Raw genomic sequence first — 14,764 nt, forward strand, 5'->3', positions numbered from 1 at the left:
CACATGACTGATGGAATGCAGCATCGTATCATCATGGAGACAATGTAGAATGTATTCGCCGAGTAATGTGATAAAGTGAAGAAATCGAATTCGAACTTAATCCTTTAAATTTTGCGGCAACTTTGTATTTCGTGGCTTTATGCCGCTTTGAATTGCTTAGCCATTCATACCTTAACACAAAGGTTTGAAACTTCACATTTCATTTTGAAACATTCAGTAGTGCGTACAACTAATACAAGGCAACATTTGCTATATGAGTGCACACACAAATTAATGTTTCAATAAAATTAAAATGATTTTGAAAATACTGCATGTTTGCAGGAGTATCTTGGCATCTCTTTATTCCCTGATGTAGAGCCATATACTGGTATTGCCACAGTAAGTGGCTTGATCACTTTCCTGTTTCAATCAAATGTAAGCATTGATAGATGTAGTCTGCAGATATGATTTTAACCTTCATTTTATTATGGCAGGTTGTCCGCTAAAAGACACTGTTAGAAGACTGTCAAGAGAGGGAGAGGAACCTGGAGAAGTCTGCCATCCCAGGGATTGGCAATAAACCAGAATGGCGAAGTAGTTGTCAGTGATAGGGGGCCTGGTTACAAGCCTGGCAGTGTGAAGACAATAACAGCAGACAGTGCACAGATCACATCGACAATCACTTTTCATGGCTTGCCAAATAATTTCATACCAACTGATGTGAAATTGTCCACAAACAATCTGTATTATATTGCTGACAATGGCAACAAATGCATTTTAGTTTGTGATGCAAAGAGCAAATTGAAACAGATAATAGATATTGATAAAGTAAATGCGCCTGAGATATGTCTTGGTCCAGATAACACAGTGTTTGTAGCAGACTACAATGGCCGTGTGATAAAATACAGCAAGGCTGGTAAAATGATTTCAAGTAAACAACTCAATAAACCTTGGTCGCTAGCCATGAATAGCAAATATCAACTTATTGTGTCATGTACTGGGGAACACTGCATTTATGTTTTGGATAGTGATCTAAACACATTGTTGACATTTGGACATGAGTTTCTAGTAAGGCCCCGTGGACTCACTATTGATGCAATTGGAGAAATGTTTACATAGTAGATGAGAACAAAGTAAAGATCTTTAGTTCACAGGGTGAATTTCTGACTCATCTTACTTTAGACAGATACCCTCAATGCCTTGCTGTGTTTGCAGACGGTAGAATAGTTTTATACACATCGCAGTGCTGGCCCTGTGAGTGTAATGTACACATAATGAATATTGCAAGACAAGTATGCAAGTATTGCAAAAATACAACTGTACAATAAAATCTTTTTAGGTGAGAATTTTTTCATTAATCTAGATCGTCAATCTTGGTCAGCCACGTTTTTGACAACGGATTTTAATTTGGTGAGTAGGTCTTAGACGCAGCCGTATTAGAATTTTCCAAAATGCTGTTCATTTTTGAGGTCAGTATTAGCTGAAAACTATTGAGTAATAACCACAGGGCCTTCAAAGACTTCAGGTCCAGGGTATGTTGTACTTTGGAATTGTCTGTCCATCAATCTGTGTGTACGTGTGTTTGTGTGTCTGAATCTCTTTGTAAATACCATTTTCTTGAGATGCTTAATCATTTTCTAAGGAGTGGAGCAAGGATAGAACTGTTTGTCTTAGTTATGCATTTCGCTTTGTTTTCTATAAGACCCAAGATGGTTGCGAAATGTTATTTTGTTTTAATTTGTATATTTATGATTTCAACCAAGACATGCCTAAACTAATATTTTTATCAAATTTGGCATGAGGACAAAACTATGTCTCGCATATATCATATTGATTTGTTTTGTGACAGGATCCGAGGTATCCGTCAGCCAGCAAATTTGTTTTCACTTTATTTTTTTCTTGTCAAAAGACGTAACTAAAATATGTCTTGACCGATATAGTTTACATCATTTGGTACATATGAGCGTCAATGAGCATTGCAATTTGATCCAATGCGGCCTCCAGGCAGCCGTTTAGTTTCATTTTCTTAATGTCTAGAGCTACATGCCTAGACTGATTTCTTTCCCAGGCTGTACAAGGACATAAACTTAATGTTGCTGGTAGATGGCATTTTGTTTCAATCACTCATGTCTGTCCTCATTATCAGATATGCCTCGATAGATTTCTTTTAGAATTCATGTGAGGATATGGCCCTCTGTCATATAGAGCAGGTATTATGTGCTGCCTCTTTTAAATTTCAGTGCCACCAGCAAGCTGTTTCAAAGCAATTTCTTTCAAATATGGAACATATAAAAATATGATGGCAATGTAACCAGTCGGCAACTTGTTTGCTTGTTTCATTGTTTTTATAACACAACCGTATCTGAATCACTGTCTTAAATAATTGATACAAGAACACAATTCTACTTGCATGTTTATTTCTTGTGATAAAATGAATGCGGCCATATTAGGATAGCGCAATATGAATTCACAAATCGCTCATCATTTAGCTACATTTGATCTGGATATATAACAATAAGTGAGGACTTTGTCATCGCCAGTAACTGTTTTTGATAAAATGATGGTAAACTGTATATGTACATTTGAAGGGGAGTATTTCCATGTCATGTAAAGTTATTTCTAGTTCCGTTAGTATTGATTACATTTTTCCTAACATACAATGTACATTCCAAGAGATGGAATTTGCACATGTATAATGCTTGGTTGTCTATGCTCATATTTGGTTAACAAACCCATATTCTCCTCCGGAATTACTCATGTACAACCCACTTTTGTTGCATCCAGTACCCTTCAACATTGCGACCGGTTTTCTGAGTTTTGCCAATATATATTCAACTCTGAAACCTCCTGTAAATAAGTTTTATTTTGGTATTTGAAACACGCTGGTGAAATAGGAGCACAATCTCTTTCACTGTAGGGAAAAAGTGCGAGACTTTGCAATCAGTTAGAATCTGTTCTTATTCTCACCGCTGTCAGTGAGAAAGTGTCAATCTCCACTGGAGATCGGTGAGAAATGCACTCCTTGTGCGAGAATCAAGTGTGAGAACAAATTCTCACCCGTGAGAATGGAAATTCTCACCAAGTACAGCGAGAATTGAAATTCACTGGCGAGAATCATCAAGACTTGCCGTTCATTGGCGAGAATCAGAATTTCAATTCTCACTGTACTTGGTGAGAATTTCCATTCTCACCGGTGAGAATTTGTTCTCACACTTGATTCTTACCAAGGCGTGCATTTCTCACCAATCTTCAGTGGAGATTATTTTTTTTCACCGACAGCGGTGAGAATAAGAACAGATTCTCACTGATTGCGAGAAAGCATCATTTTCTCGCTCTAGTCTCGCAATTTTTCCCTATAGTGTTTGGCGTGTTTTTCGAGACTGTAATTGCGTGCCTATATATGATAACATATTCTCAATGTCATGTTCGGACCGAAGTTGTAAGTGTTGATTTAAGTGATAAGGGGAAATTAAAAAAACAATAGCCATCCATTAAATTGATTTTAATTAAAGTTTCGTCATTGATGAAGGCATTGCTGGTATTCAGTGGTCTCATATCTCATATTTACCTTACCAGCTAGGCATTGTTTGATATTTGCAGGGTAAAAGTTTCAAATCTGAAAATAATGAGGCTTGGAATGTAAAACTTGCAGAAATCAGTCGTTTGTAATTTTGATAGTTTCATTCGGCGTTTTATTGACAGTTGTATTCATTGAAACCATTGATGAAAGCGTCACTTTCAAATTATCCCACTTTTGCTTAAATTCAGAAATTACAATGTTTTATTCTCCTGTATTGTCAACTGAGGTCAAATCACTTGTAAATATCTTAATTTTTTCTCATCACAAAATGAAGTAATTAATAACAAATCCATCTGACCACACTGTCCATTTAGTCTGCTGCAACATCAAGACATAAATATAGACAGCCGATAGTTGTCGTGATTGACACCATGGAAGATGCCCGAAAGCTTTTTCAGTGTTCTTTTTACATTGATAAAAGGCGAAACATATAGGTGTGAAGCTTTCTGTTGTATAAAATTAAAATGTACTTTTCGTGGCTTCATACAGCGACAGCATAGAATTTACTTACATGCAATGACGCAATTATACTTATTTCCAAATGCTAAGTGATTACAAACATTCTTTGGGAAATATTTAATGAGATTGTATTGTCGAATATATTTTGATGAAAATAATTTTAGAGTTGCTTACTTCCAATAGCAAAATATTTTATAATGAATTACCAAAGTTGGCAATGGCGTTATGTTAAGGCTTGCAGATGGATATGCAAGTGTCATGTTACTTCGACATTCGCGTTGCCTTGTAATAAAGGGAAAGCAAATTCAAACGTTGTTCGTATCTTGATTGTTTGTGTTTTTTGTATGATAGTGTGTTTCATTGCTTTTGCTGTTTTATGTATATAAGTGATTTGCCAAGGCGAGACGTAGCCGTAGTCTACTTATCTCCGCGCAGACCCTACACCAGAGTGAAGATATGGTGCGACACTGCGATCTTTTGAGGCTACGTTTCGGAAACAGTTTCTTACCTTGTCGCCTAAATCCAGCTTCAGTTGATACATTATAAGGAAGAATCGATTGATGGGTTACAAAGGTGTTCCACTGAATTTTGTTCTTCTAGTAATGAAGTATGTCTGAAGTAAGTCAGTCTGAAGTAAGCCAATGATTTGAACATCAACGTTTGCAGGGTCATACAGCTTGCGTGAACAGGAACAAAATCTTCAGCTAGTTTCCTTCGGGCTGACTAAACCACAAAACATTACAAATGCCCGGGTTGGCAAGGAGGATCTCAAAGAGCATGAAAGGACCATGGGATAACGATGTTTATTCGACTCAGTCAGTCAAATAAACCTCCAGGTCTACGAGACGGCACTACGTAGGCTACAAATTTCGCATCATAAACTATGACGATACTGGTGTTTTATTCACTTTTTCAAAAAATCCTGGATATTAACATTATAAGGACGTATAGATATATGTTTAAGAAAATAAACCAGGCATGAGCTTTCGACAATTTGGCTAATACATGATTCATCATCGAGTAATTTAGAACTCTATAAAATGTCTTGCTTTTACTCTTTTCTATCTAGACATTGAATCACTAACTGCACACTTGCAGGCCCATGAGCTTCAACACTGCAAAATTTGTCAACTGCAAGGTACCTCAAATATCCTCAGATATTCATTGAAATCTGCAAATTGAACAATATACTCATTAACTATGCCTAAAGAACTTTTGCTTGTGGAAGAATAGGCAGGAAATAGAACAGATTTTTTGTTTATTTTAAATATCCCGCCAATTTCAAATTTTGCCATTTACGTGAAAAACGGAGATTTTTTGTCAAAGTGGAGTGAATCCCTTTCCCGTCCATTCAGTGGGTTGCACCGTGTTGTATTTGTACAGATACCAATGTGTACGTGCACTATTTATGCTGTTTATCATGTAGTTGTATGGAGGCGGCCATATTTGGGAGCGCCACCGTTTATCATTTGTTTTACTGAAACCTCCTCATGCAGTCTACTCAGTGGCCTATTATACATGAGTAAACATCTCGGAGTAAGAACATTTTCTAGGAACTAATTTTAATATAAATATGAAATCATGAAAATAATGCCAAAAGTTGCAGCTCATGTGCCTTTGAATGTAAAAGCTGATTTCGGTTTACAAGGACACTAACCGGCTTATGACCTTTTAACTAAGGGTTGCTCCAGTACGCTGCCGCAGATGACCTGGATGACTTTCATAAATCATCCATTATATGAAGCGTCCGAACTTCTGAACTGGCTTTGGAGTAAACAAGTCTTATCATGTGTTTCAGATCCCCATGAATAGAGCCTATTGAGAACCACTTAGCATCGCCAGGCACGATAAACTTTCACATACATTGACATATGTCCAGAAGCTTGCAGTTCTAGTCAATGTTCTTTGCATGCTCTGGAATAATGCACGAGTAAACGTGCTTGAGGTTCCTTTCGAGATCATCGTTCGGTTCCAAGTGTGAAGTATTGTATGTAAGAGTTTGAAACATTTCCAGTTTTGTTCGTCCTACTGGATTCCAAAATGTTTACCTTAAAATTAGCCAATTTTTGGCACCTTTATCTCACGTAGACATGTGATTGTAAATTATCTCTGTGCCTTTTTTGGCTGGATAATCTGTTCCAATTTGCTTGAAATCGGAAAGTTGATATTTGCAAAGGAGTTCACTCGTAAAACGTCTAAATCATTGCGCGTGCAGACGTAGAGAGGCATCTTATCCTCAATCAATCATCCGTGACGTGTGGAATTGTAAAACATTTACACATTTTGCAATTGGAGGTGTATCAGTAACTGTCTTTGCACGTAGAACACGTTGAGGATACGTTGGTGATTGTTTTCTTACGCACGCGGAATAATGAATGGTGCATTGACGAAGAAGAGTACTTCAAAACTATCCTTTGACTATAACCCTTAAAATGTACCAAGTATATTGTCCCGGTACATATTATTCAAAAACTTATAGGTGGTCAACGTTGTGAAATAATGTCCTCGCACCATTTTAGCCAAAAACTATTATTTACATAGGTGTGATACACACACACACACCTGATGAAGTGATTTCGTTCTCTTATTTGGTAAACAGTATTCAGACTTGACATCCGATGTAACCAGGCTGTACAATTCATAGAGTGTTGATAATAATTACATTAACTTTACCACCATCAGACAGGATGTGGAGAGACTAATGAATCGGTAAAGTCATTATCACACTAGTTCTGCATTGTATTGGTTCCACTCTCATGTTTCATGAATTACATGCCATTTTAAATGTCGCTTGTGACCTGGAAAATACAAACAATTCCAAGAAGATTCTGTATTGAAACAAAATGAAAAAACAATTCTGCAGTACAACTATATGTCCGGCATTGGTCCAGGGAGGTTGTTGCTTATTTAATTAGATAGTATTGAAAGAAGATTCGTAAAATTGTCCTTGAAATAGGTCGTATAATTGTTATCAGAAAAAATAATCTTGAACTGAGAAAACTTAGTAATTGGACAAGTAGCAATAATTACATAATCTACTGATGATGGGTGACCAAGGCAGCCTTGTACAATTACACTCTCTCATTAGGCAATGTGTTTGAAGGTGTTCGATTGTGACGTCAAAATGCCAATTTTCAGACATTGAAAACTTTAGCTTCGCATAATACATTTGTAGGTATGAATTTACAGAGTTAAGCCCTGTGAATTTATGTATTCATTGCTTTGATAAAAGCTTTTGAGCGATACGTACTAGCGAGCGTGTGTTAGCGGGTGCCTAATGAACTTTACAGTGTATGGAGTGGTCGCAGTCGATGAAAATATAATACCCAAAGCTCGCTTATGGAACCACTCTTTTTTAGGGAGGGAGGGGGGGGGGGGTTGGCCTAGCGGGTTTGACTGTGATGTCTTCGCTGAATGACTGGGCGCCATACGTTTTGAGTTAGAATCCCATCGAGATTTACTTTTTAGCTTATCTGATATGTTATATGATAGGTAATGTATTACCTTGAATGAAAATGATTGTTGGACCAGTTAATGTCATATTTAATCAAGAGGTCATATGACCTAATCATTATCCCTATTGGAAATTTGAACGACTGTTAGGCACGTATACTAGATGAAAAACTCTGTCTTTTTTGGCTAAATCCTTTACGAGCAACACATCTGAATAATAATTTGGTTTTAAATTACTAAAAATGCTCGAAAAACCGTAAATCAAAACTGTGCATTATAAAGTAAACCTTTTACGTTGTATGCAGTGATGATGACCTTGCAGAATATTCGTATACTGAACAACCACTGTTTGTTTATATAGGTGTCGTAGATGGTCAAGGAATGCACGGTTTTGAAGTTAGTAAGAAAAAGTAACATCTATTCTCCTGTCCTTTCAATAGTTTATCAATAACTCAGTGAGTGTACAAATAAAAACACATGTGAATTACCGTACTACGGCTTATTCACTCACCATTATAATTTCATTTAAAAGCGTGACATGTGTGACATATTGTGAGAAAACTAACGTGACAGTCATGAATAGTTTTTTGGTGATCACATTTTGAAATCTGTGCCTGGTGAGGATTGAGACGTTCTGCAAAATATCAATACCAGAGAGAGAAGGTCTCTGAAATATATACTTACTTAAAGGGAATTAATAGAGACTTTGAGGACGGTGCTACCTCAAGTTTTAATATGCCATTGATAATTTCTCTGATCATACGTATTGGCAGTAATACATCCCTACAAAGTCCAACATCGAAGGCATAGCCATCCATTTATCTGCCCAAAGATCCACACAAACATTTAATACTGTAGCCAGACAAAGCAAAGAGCTTGTTAATCGAGTCAAATGCATTTCAAAAATGCAAAGACCTTTAGTTTTGAAATAGTTTGGTGACATCTGGTGTTCTAAATGAAATAAATATTTCTTTGTAAAATGAAACTGCAACAGACCTTTTCAGAGGACAATATATATGTGAACATAGTTTAAACGTTACATGATATCGATATTAGATGTAATATATTGTCACGTGTTTCATTAGCAACGTATATTCTGAATTTTATTTTGAGATCGATATTTAAAATCGAATGTGTATTGCGTGCTTAAAGCGCAGTGGTCGTCGCGCTGCGCATCCTCCTGAGGGGGTCCCCCTCTGTTGTAAACAAATCCAAGAACGCTGCACATGTTACGGGTTGACTGTAATGTTTGCGATATTGCCGCTTGTTAAAATGGCGGCTGATCTGCCACAAGCATACCAACTAACCAAATGTAACACGCAATAAAAGGTCAATTAATCTAAGTTAAATATCTGCTAAATATTGAACAATAATTGCACGCTGGATTGAGATAACATTTGCTCATGATTTTCTTGAATCAGTTGAATGGGGCTCGGCTACTGTTATCGCTCGAGCCATAGAGCTAGACGTACGCATGTACGCATGTATACGCCAACAGACTATCAACGACCGGGCTCTAGTTTTCGACATCGCTAGCAAGGACGAGAGCTTTCATTTCAAGAGGCCTGACAGGAGTACAAAGACAACAACCCAAACTACAGAAATCTACAGCTTACAGAGCAATGCCCGCTGCAGCAAGAAGCATCTCTGCATCTGTTCCGTTCCGTGGTCTGTATGAACGTCCGTGTCAAACCGGGTATATGGCGCGCTACACTCGGCTGTGGAGAATCCAACTCAACTACAAAGTTTACCCCTTTTTGGGGTGCAAACGAGAATTCCGAGTACAGGTATCAAGTCAAGCGAAGGACCTTTCATAGGTCTTCTTGTTATGTGGGGGTTATCTCTCTTGAAAGAGGATTCAGACCTACCCGGCAATCAGGAGGTACAACAACGAAGTTTGCCCAGCACCGGTAGGCCTGCACAAGCTAGCGGTTGGATCACTGCCATGACCGTGCACAGGACCGGGGCACAGGATCTCTCGATACGTAGATGCACGGTGTAGCCGTGCAATTTTCCTCCCAAATACCGCGAAAACCCGCTCGTTTTGTCTATTGTTTCCTGTCATTTTACTATTTCTAACCACGTAATACTAGGAGAAGTAAGGCATGGTGATCAACAGTTGGTTGTGGGCCAAGTCGTCGCGGGCCGCTACGTTATGGGACCGGATTCTCTATATCCGTGTACGTTAACGTGATGACCGTCTCCCAACAACATCTCCCGTGTCCTGCTCTGGCTTGCCGATCATGGTCTTGAGTGTAATTTTTGTGTTAGGCATTGTGCTTGTTGCTGGTCTACATATATAGGCAATGTTAACAATTTTAGTTATGTATTTTCACTGTACTGTACCATAGCATTGTGTATAACCAGCGTGATTGCGCGCGATCAAAGCTTTTTGTTCACTGTGTCTGCGTGCAGTAAACTCAGCGACATAATGTGCTGAGTGTAGTGTCCCAATGTTCGTAGCTCTACACGAGTTTATAGATAGAAATACACCACTGAAGTTCGTTTCCGATCTTAATATTTTACTATTGCATGATGTTGAGTCTTACAATGGCCTTAACAAAGTGGGGACTCCTCCCATCTCACTCCTGTTGAAGTTGAGAAGACTTATGTTTACAAAAAATAATGTTTATCAACAAAAAAATCACGCACGCGCAGCGCGACGACCACTGCGCTTTAAGGCTAACCATCTTAGGGGAACCGACCAAGACAAAGTTCAAACCATTTAAGCGACGAGGGCGCACACGTTTGCTGATATCTGCCGCTATATCCGTTGACGTATCTCAATCTGTGTACAGTAAGATGTAAAGATAGACTGCCGTCTAGGCAAGTCTAGGTTGTACCAATATTGTGACAGGTCATTGCAGCTGCAGAGAAAGAAAAGCACAAAGTAAGTTGAAAACGTCACCATAGAGATATTTAAGTTTAATCAAAGCGCCAAAATGCAGCTCCTCAATATATGAATTCTATGCACAATTTAGCAAAAACAGAACTTGGCACACCATAGTAAAATACACAAGTGCAATATCTGGGAACGACATTGCAATAATTTTCTTTCACTAAGGAGTATATAAACAAAATTTCGAAAATCCAAGTAAGAATATCAGTAACTCTGCTTACTTATAATCAGTCCATGATCAGTGCCCACGTGTTGACTAAGCGTACACGAACATATAGGTCAAAGGGATGGTGTGAGGTTGATGTCACAGAAATACGTCCGAGATACATTTTCAAATTTAGTGACATATAAATAAAACCAACAGAGCTGAGCTTAAGGTAAATATATCTACTTAAACTTTAAATGCGGGCTCCTTCCTATTACTTTTGCCTACCAAGGTTTGATTTTGTCGGTACCTTCAAACATCAAATACTGAAGCTAGTGTTGATTAATATTCCACCAAACGTTACGAATGCCTGGGTTGGCAGGCAGGACCTCGAAGCACTTAAAAGGGTCGTGGGATAACAGTGTTTACTCGTCTCGGTCAGTCAAATGAATCTAGGGGTCTACGAATTTATGAGAGACTAACCATTAATCAACAGATTTGATAGATTAAAGAGTTAGCACATGCTTGCATAGCCGTGTTGAAATGTTGATTGCAGGCTGTCGTCTGGCGACTCGCCAATCCAGGGCAATGTTTGGTTAACAGTGTGACATTCTTATTTGTTCTCAATAAATAGCAACAGTGTGCGTTCCAAAGCGTCAGTATCGGCGTACATGTATACCTTGACCCCTTAGGTCCGTCAAACAAGATTATTGATTGTTCATATATCACAAGTTCTGACCGGCCGTCTAGACTGGATTTATTTGAATATCCAATGATATGCATCCCCTGCAGTACTTCTATTAAGTCAGTTTACAATATGTGAGATGTTTAAGCATCTGGAATTCGTAGCTACATTAAATTTGACAGACGCATAGACTGGTTACGCGATGCTTTGTTGACGGAGCTTCTCTACTCTTCTAACACCAATACTTCATTAGAATTTTCATTACCAACTTTAGTCAAATAAATAACGCTTGATTGCTTGTAGGTCATCAGAACAAAACGATTGCAGGTACTTTAAATAACAGCTATTAGTATTTCATCGGCGTAGATATTCTGAGGATAAAAGAAAAACGACAAACATCCTTGCAATTCAAACACTGCATTATTCATGAGGCGGACTTTTTATGCTGAAAAAATCTAGTGACCTTAAAAATTACTCCGTTCTTATCAATGCAAAACAGCCACCATTTGTTTACATAGCTATGGCACACACCTACTTGTTGAAGTGTTTTCGTCCACTGCATTGGTACACTTCAGTCAGACTGGACGTCCATTTTAACTGTTCCTGGACACCGTAACTCTGCATCTACGACACACACTGTGGATCATAATAATATCATCCAGGAACCTGGTTGCTGAAAGAAGCACGAACAGGTAAAGCCATTTTGTCCATCACATTTGGTAGGACAGCACTTCATATAAAATGCCATCTCAGGTTTACGGAGCTTGAACTTGTAGTCGTGCTTGATAGACAAATTATGTTAAAATATTATGTAAATCAGAAAGGCGTAATTTGAGCAATCCAATCTTGTATGATTATACAGGAACGAGCCTTCAAACATTTTGTGGGTTACAACAGTTTAGGGAAAAGCGATTTCGATAAAAGATAACGCGAGCATCTAACGGTAGATATGTTTGAGACTGAGTAGCTATAGAAAATGCAGTAGAAAATAAATTGGCTTCTGATAACATGATATGAATGCATTCACGATTCGACATCGCCGTTTTAAACATACACTACAAGAAAACTAATTTTTTATTTCCAATTTTAGTGAACTCGCACATTTTCTCTCTCATCATAGAAAGGACTGTACATATAAGTTACAAAATAAGTTACATTGAACTTAAAACCCCCATACATATACGTTTAAACTAAGAAAATGATGTTGTGTTATGTGGTGAAATCATAAGTTTGTAAACTGTAAAATCATGTTGAAGTAAGCAGGTATCAAAATATGTAAGATAACACGACATATTATTTAACCTTTGGTCGCACACTAATTTAATGCTAGTGTTTTATCATAATGACACAACGACAGTCTCGACAGAATATTGAACCATATTAGTTCAGTGGCAAGGTTGACTAACTGTACTAGTCCGATACGGTGGACTACTGTCATGGACGCGTTTAGTAGTTAAGGTCAGACGTTACATCATGTTATGAGCTAGCAGGTCAGTGTCTTCGTCGAGTCCTACTACAGTATCTGTCATTATTTTCTGTATTTATATAACACTATAGGTTTCTGTATGATGTTTTCATCTATGAGATGCAGCAAGATTTGAAATACTCTAAACATTTCACGCAAAGGATTATAAATATCCAATGTGTCCCTCGACCTATGAGAAGACTTCTATATTACTCTACTGTTCCTAAGTTATCAACTAGAGTCGCTGAAGACAATTAGGGAGCCTTCAGTAATTACAGGGGTTGGGCCAGGGGAATTCCGTGCGCACCTGTGCTGTAAAATGTGACCCTCCCCATCTCCTTGTGTCTAAAATGTGACCCTCCCCCTTGTCCGGCATTCTAAAACTTGACCCTCCCCCAATCACTGCATTATTCTCTCTAGGAATAACTTATAACAGTATCAGCTGATTCACATAACAATTAGTTTAATTGTGGGGTTAACACCATGGCCGTCTAGAGCCACTTCTTGGCTTGGTCTGCAACAACGCCTTTATTTGACATGCACAGAAATCATTAAAGATGTTGTACCTAGCCCGGAATCATTTTAACTACCTGAACGAATTTCAAACAGATTGCAGCTGCCCCCTACTTGGGACGGGCGGTGACGGGTTAAGTGCTTTGGCCCCGGGGACCCTCCCTCTCCAGCTGCCGTGCTGTTGTCCCTTCCGGTCTGTGTACCAACTCCCAACTTCCAAAGATTTTATTATTTCTTGCTAGCCAGAGTGTATAGGTTGCTCTCAGGGCTGTTATGTAAGTTACAGACAAAAATAACAGGTGGGAGGGCTGGCGTTTTGGGAGGGAGTGTTGCAATTTATCACGCAAGCATTTTTAAGGGTCATGCATTTGCGGGAGGGTCACCATATTTTGTACAACTATAAGGCGGCAAGATGTGGCTGATATAGTGCTTCACCCAAAAATATCAAATTATAATACATGGGAATCTATCTGGAAAACTACTGACAATTTTCACCCACACAACAAGCTATATCTGTTATGTATGATAATATTCTGTAAATGTACTTTGCTTGAAGTCGGAAGTAAATGTGCATGTGTATACAAGAAATTGGATTTTTGGATTTCATTGAAAATGTTCATTTACTCTACATACTTGTCTATGACAAAACCAGGAACAATGTTTTTTTCCAATACAAAAATAGGTAAATCTGTGTATTTATGTACTCCTTATTATTCATATAAATGTACTTGATTAGACTTGGGTGGGATGTATGTGCAAGAAATTGGATTTTTGAATTTCACGGATATGTTGATTCACTATACATGGTAGCCTATGGTGAAACTATGAATATTTTTTTCCAATACTAAAAGAGGTAAATCTGTGTATTCATGTACTCTTGATTATTCATATTAATGTACTTGATTAGACTAGGTTGGTTACAAATGGATGTGTGTACAAGAAATTGGATTTTGAATTTCACCGAAATGTTGATTCACTATACATGGTAGTTTATGAGAGAACTATGATCATTTTTTGCCAATATAAACCATATAACTAACAATATCTGTGCATTTGTAGACATTTGATAATTGGTATACACTTTGCCATCTGTCCAATATCTTGTTTCTCTTGTCTTTCATCAGTTTTAACTGTTCAGGTGTTAAATGTAGGATACCACTGCATTTTCTTTGCTTGTGAAGCTTTTCGATAATGTCTATGTATTTAAAAGAATTGATGTATTTTGTCTGCAATTTCCTATTCAGGAAATATCAAATGGTCATTCAAAGGTTTGGCCGTAAAATCATCTTCTGTCAAAAATTGCCCTTATAAATAATGACCCCCTGGACAGTTTTCTAAATAGTGACCCTCCCCCAATCCACCCGACCCACCCCTCTGTAATTACTGAAGGCTCCCTTAGCAGATATAATGTCACTACATGCTATTTAAGGCTGCCACATTGGACCACCAATGATTTATTGGACAATAAATAGAAACATCCAATTTTGCTGGCCGGTCATACCGTTAGCTAAATCAGCAAGTCCAGATCATTGTCTCCAGCTAGGTTTGATTAAACCAACAAACTTTACAAATGCCTGGGTTGGCAG

At 38.0% G+C, this 14,764-nt stretch overlaps 2 protein-coding genes across 2 annotated transcripts in view; both read left to right on the plus strand.

The window, feature by feature from the left end:
• Positions 1 to 4,332, plus strand: part of LOC139127367 (uncharacterized) — a 71,222-nt gene extending 66,890 nt beyond the window's left edge. Inside the window, exon 8 of the mRNA XM_070693282.1 lies at positions 474 to 4,332. Coding sequence (XP_070549383.1) covers positions 474 to 559 — 86 coding nt within the window. The 3' untranslated portion in view covers positions 560 to 4,332. The remainder of the gene's footprint in view (positions 1 to 473) is intronic.
• Positions 4,333 to 11,754: 7,422 nt separating this feature from the next.
• LOC139127426 (uncharacterized) overlaps positions 11,755 to 14,764 on the plus strand; it is an 88,689-nt gene continuing 85,679 nt past the window's right edge. Inside the window, exon 1 of the mRNA XM_070693353.1 lies at positions 11,755 to 11,892. The gene's annotated coding sequence lies outside the window, so the exon portion shown is untranslated. The remainder of the gene's footprint in view (positions 11,893 to 14,764) is intronic.

This window comes from Ptychodera flava, unplaced genomic scaffold, assembly GCF_041260155.1.
Source record: "Ptychodera flava strain L36383 unplaced genomic scaffold, AS_Pfla_20210202 Scaffold_31__1_contigs__length_3010019_pilon, whole genome shotgun sequence".
Lineage (NCBI taxonomy): Eukaryota > Metazoa > Hemichordata > Enteropneusta > Ptychoderidae > Ptychodera > Ptychodera flava.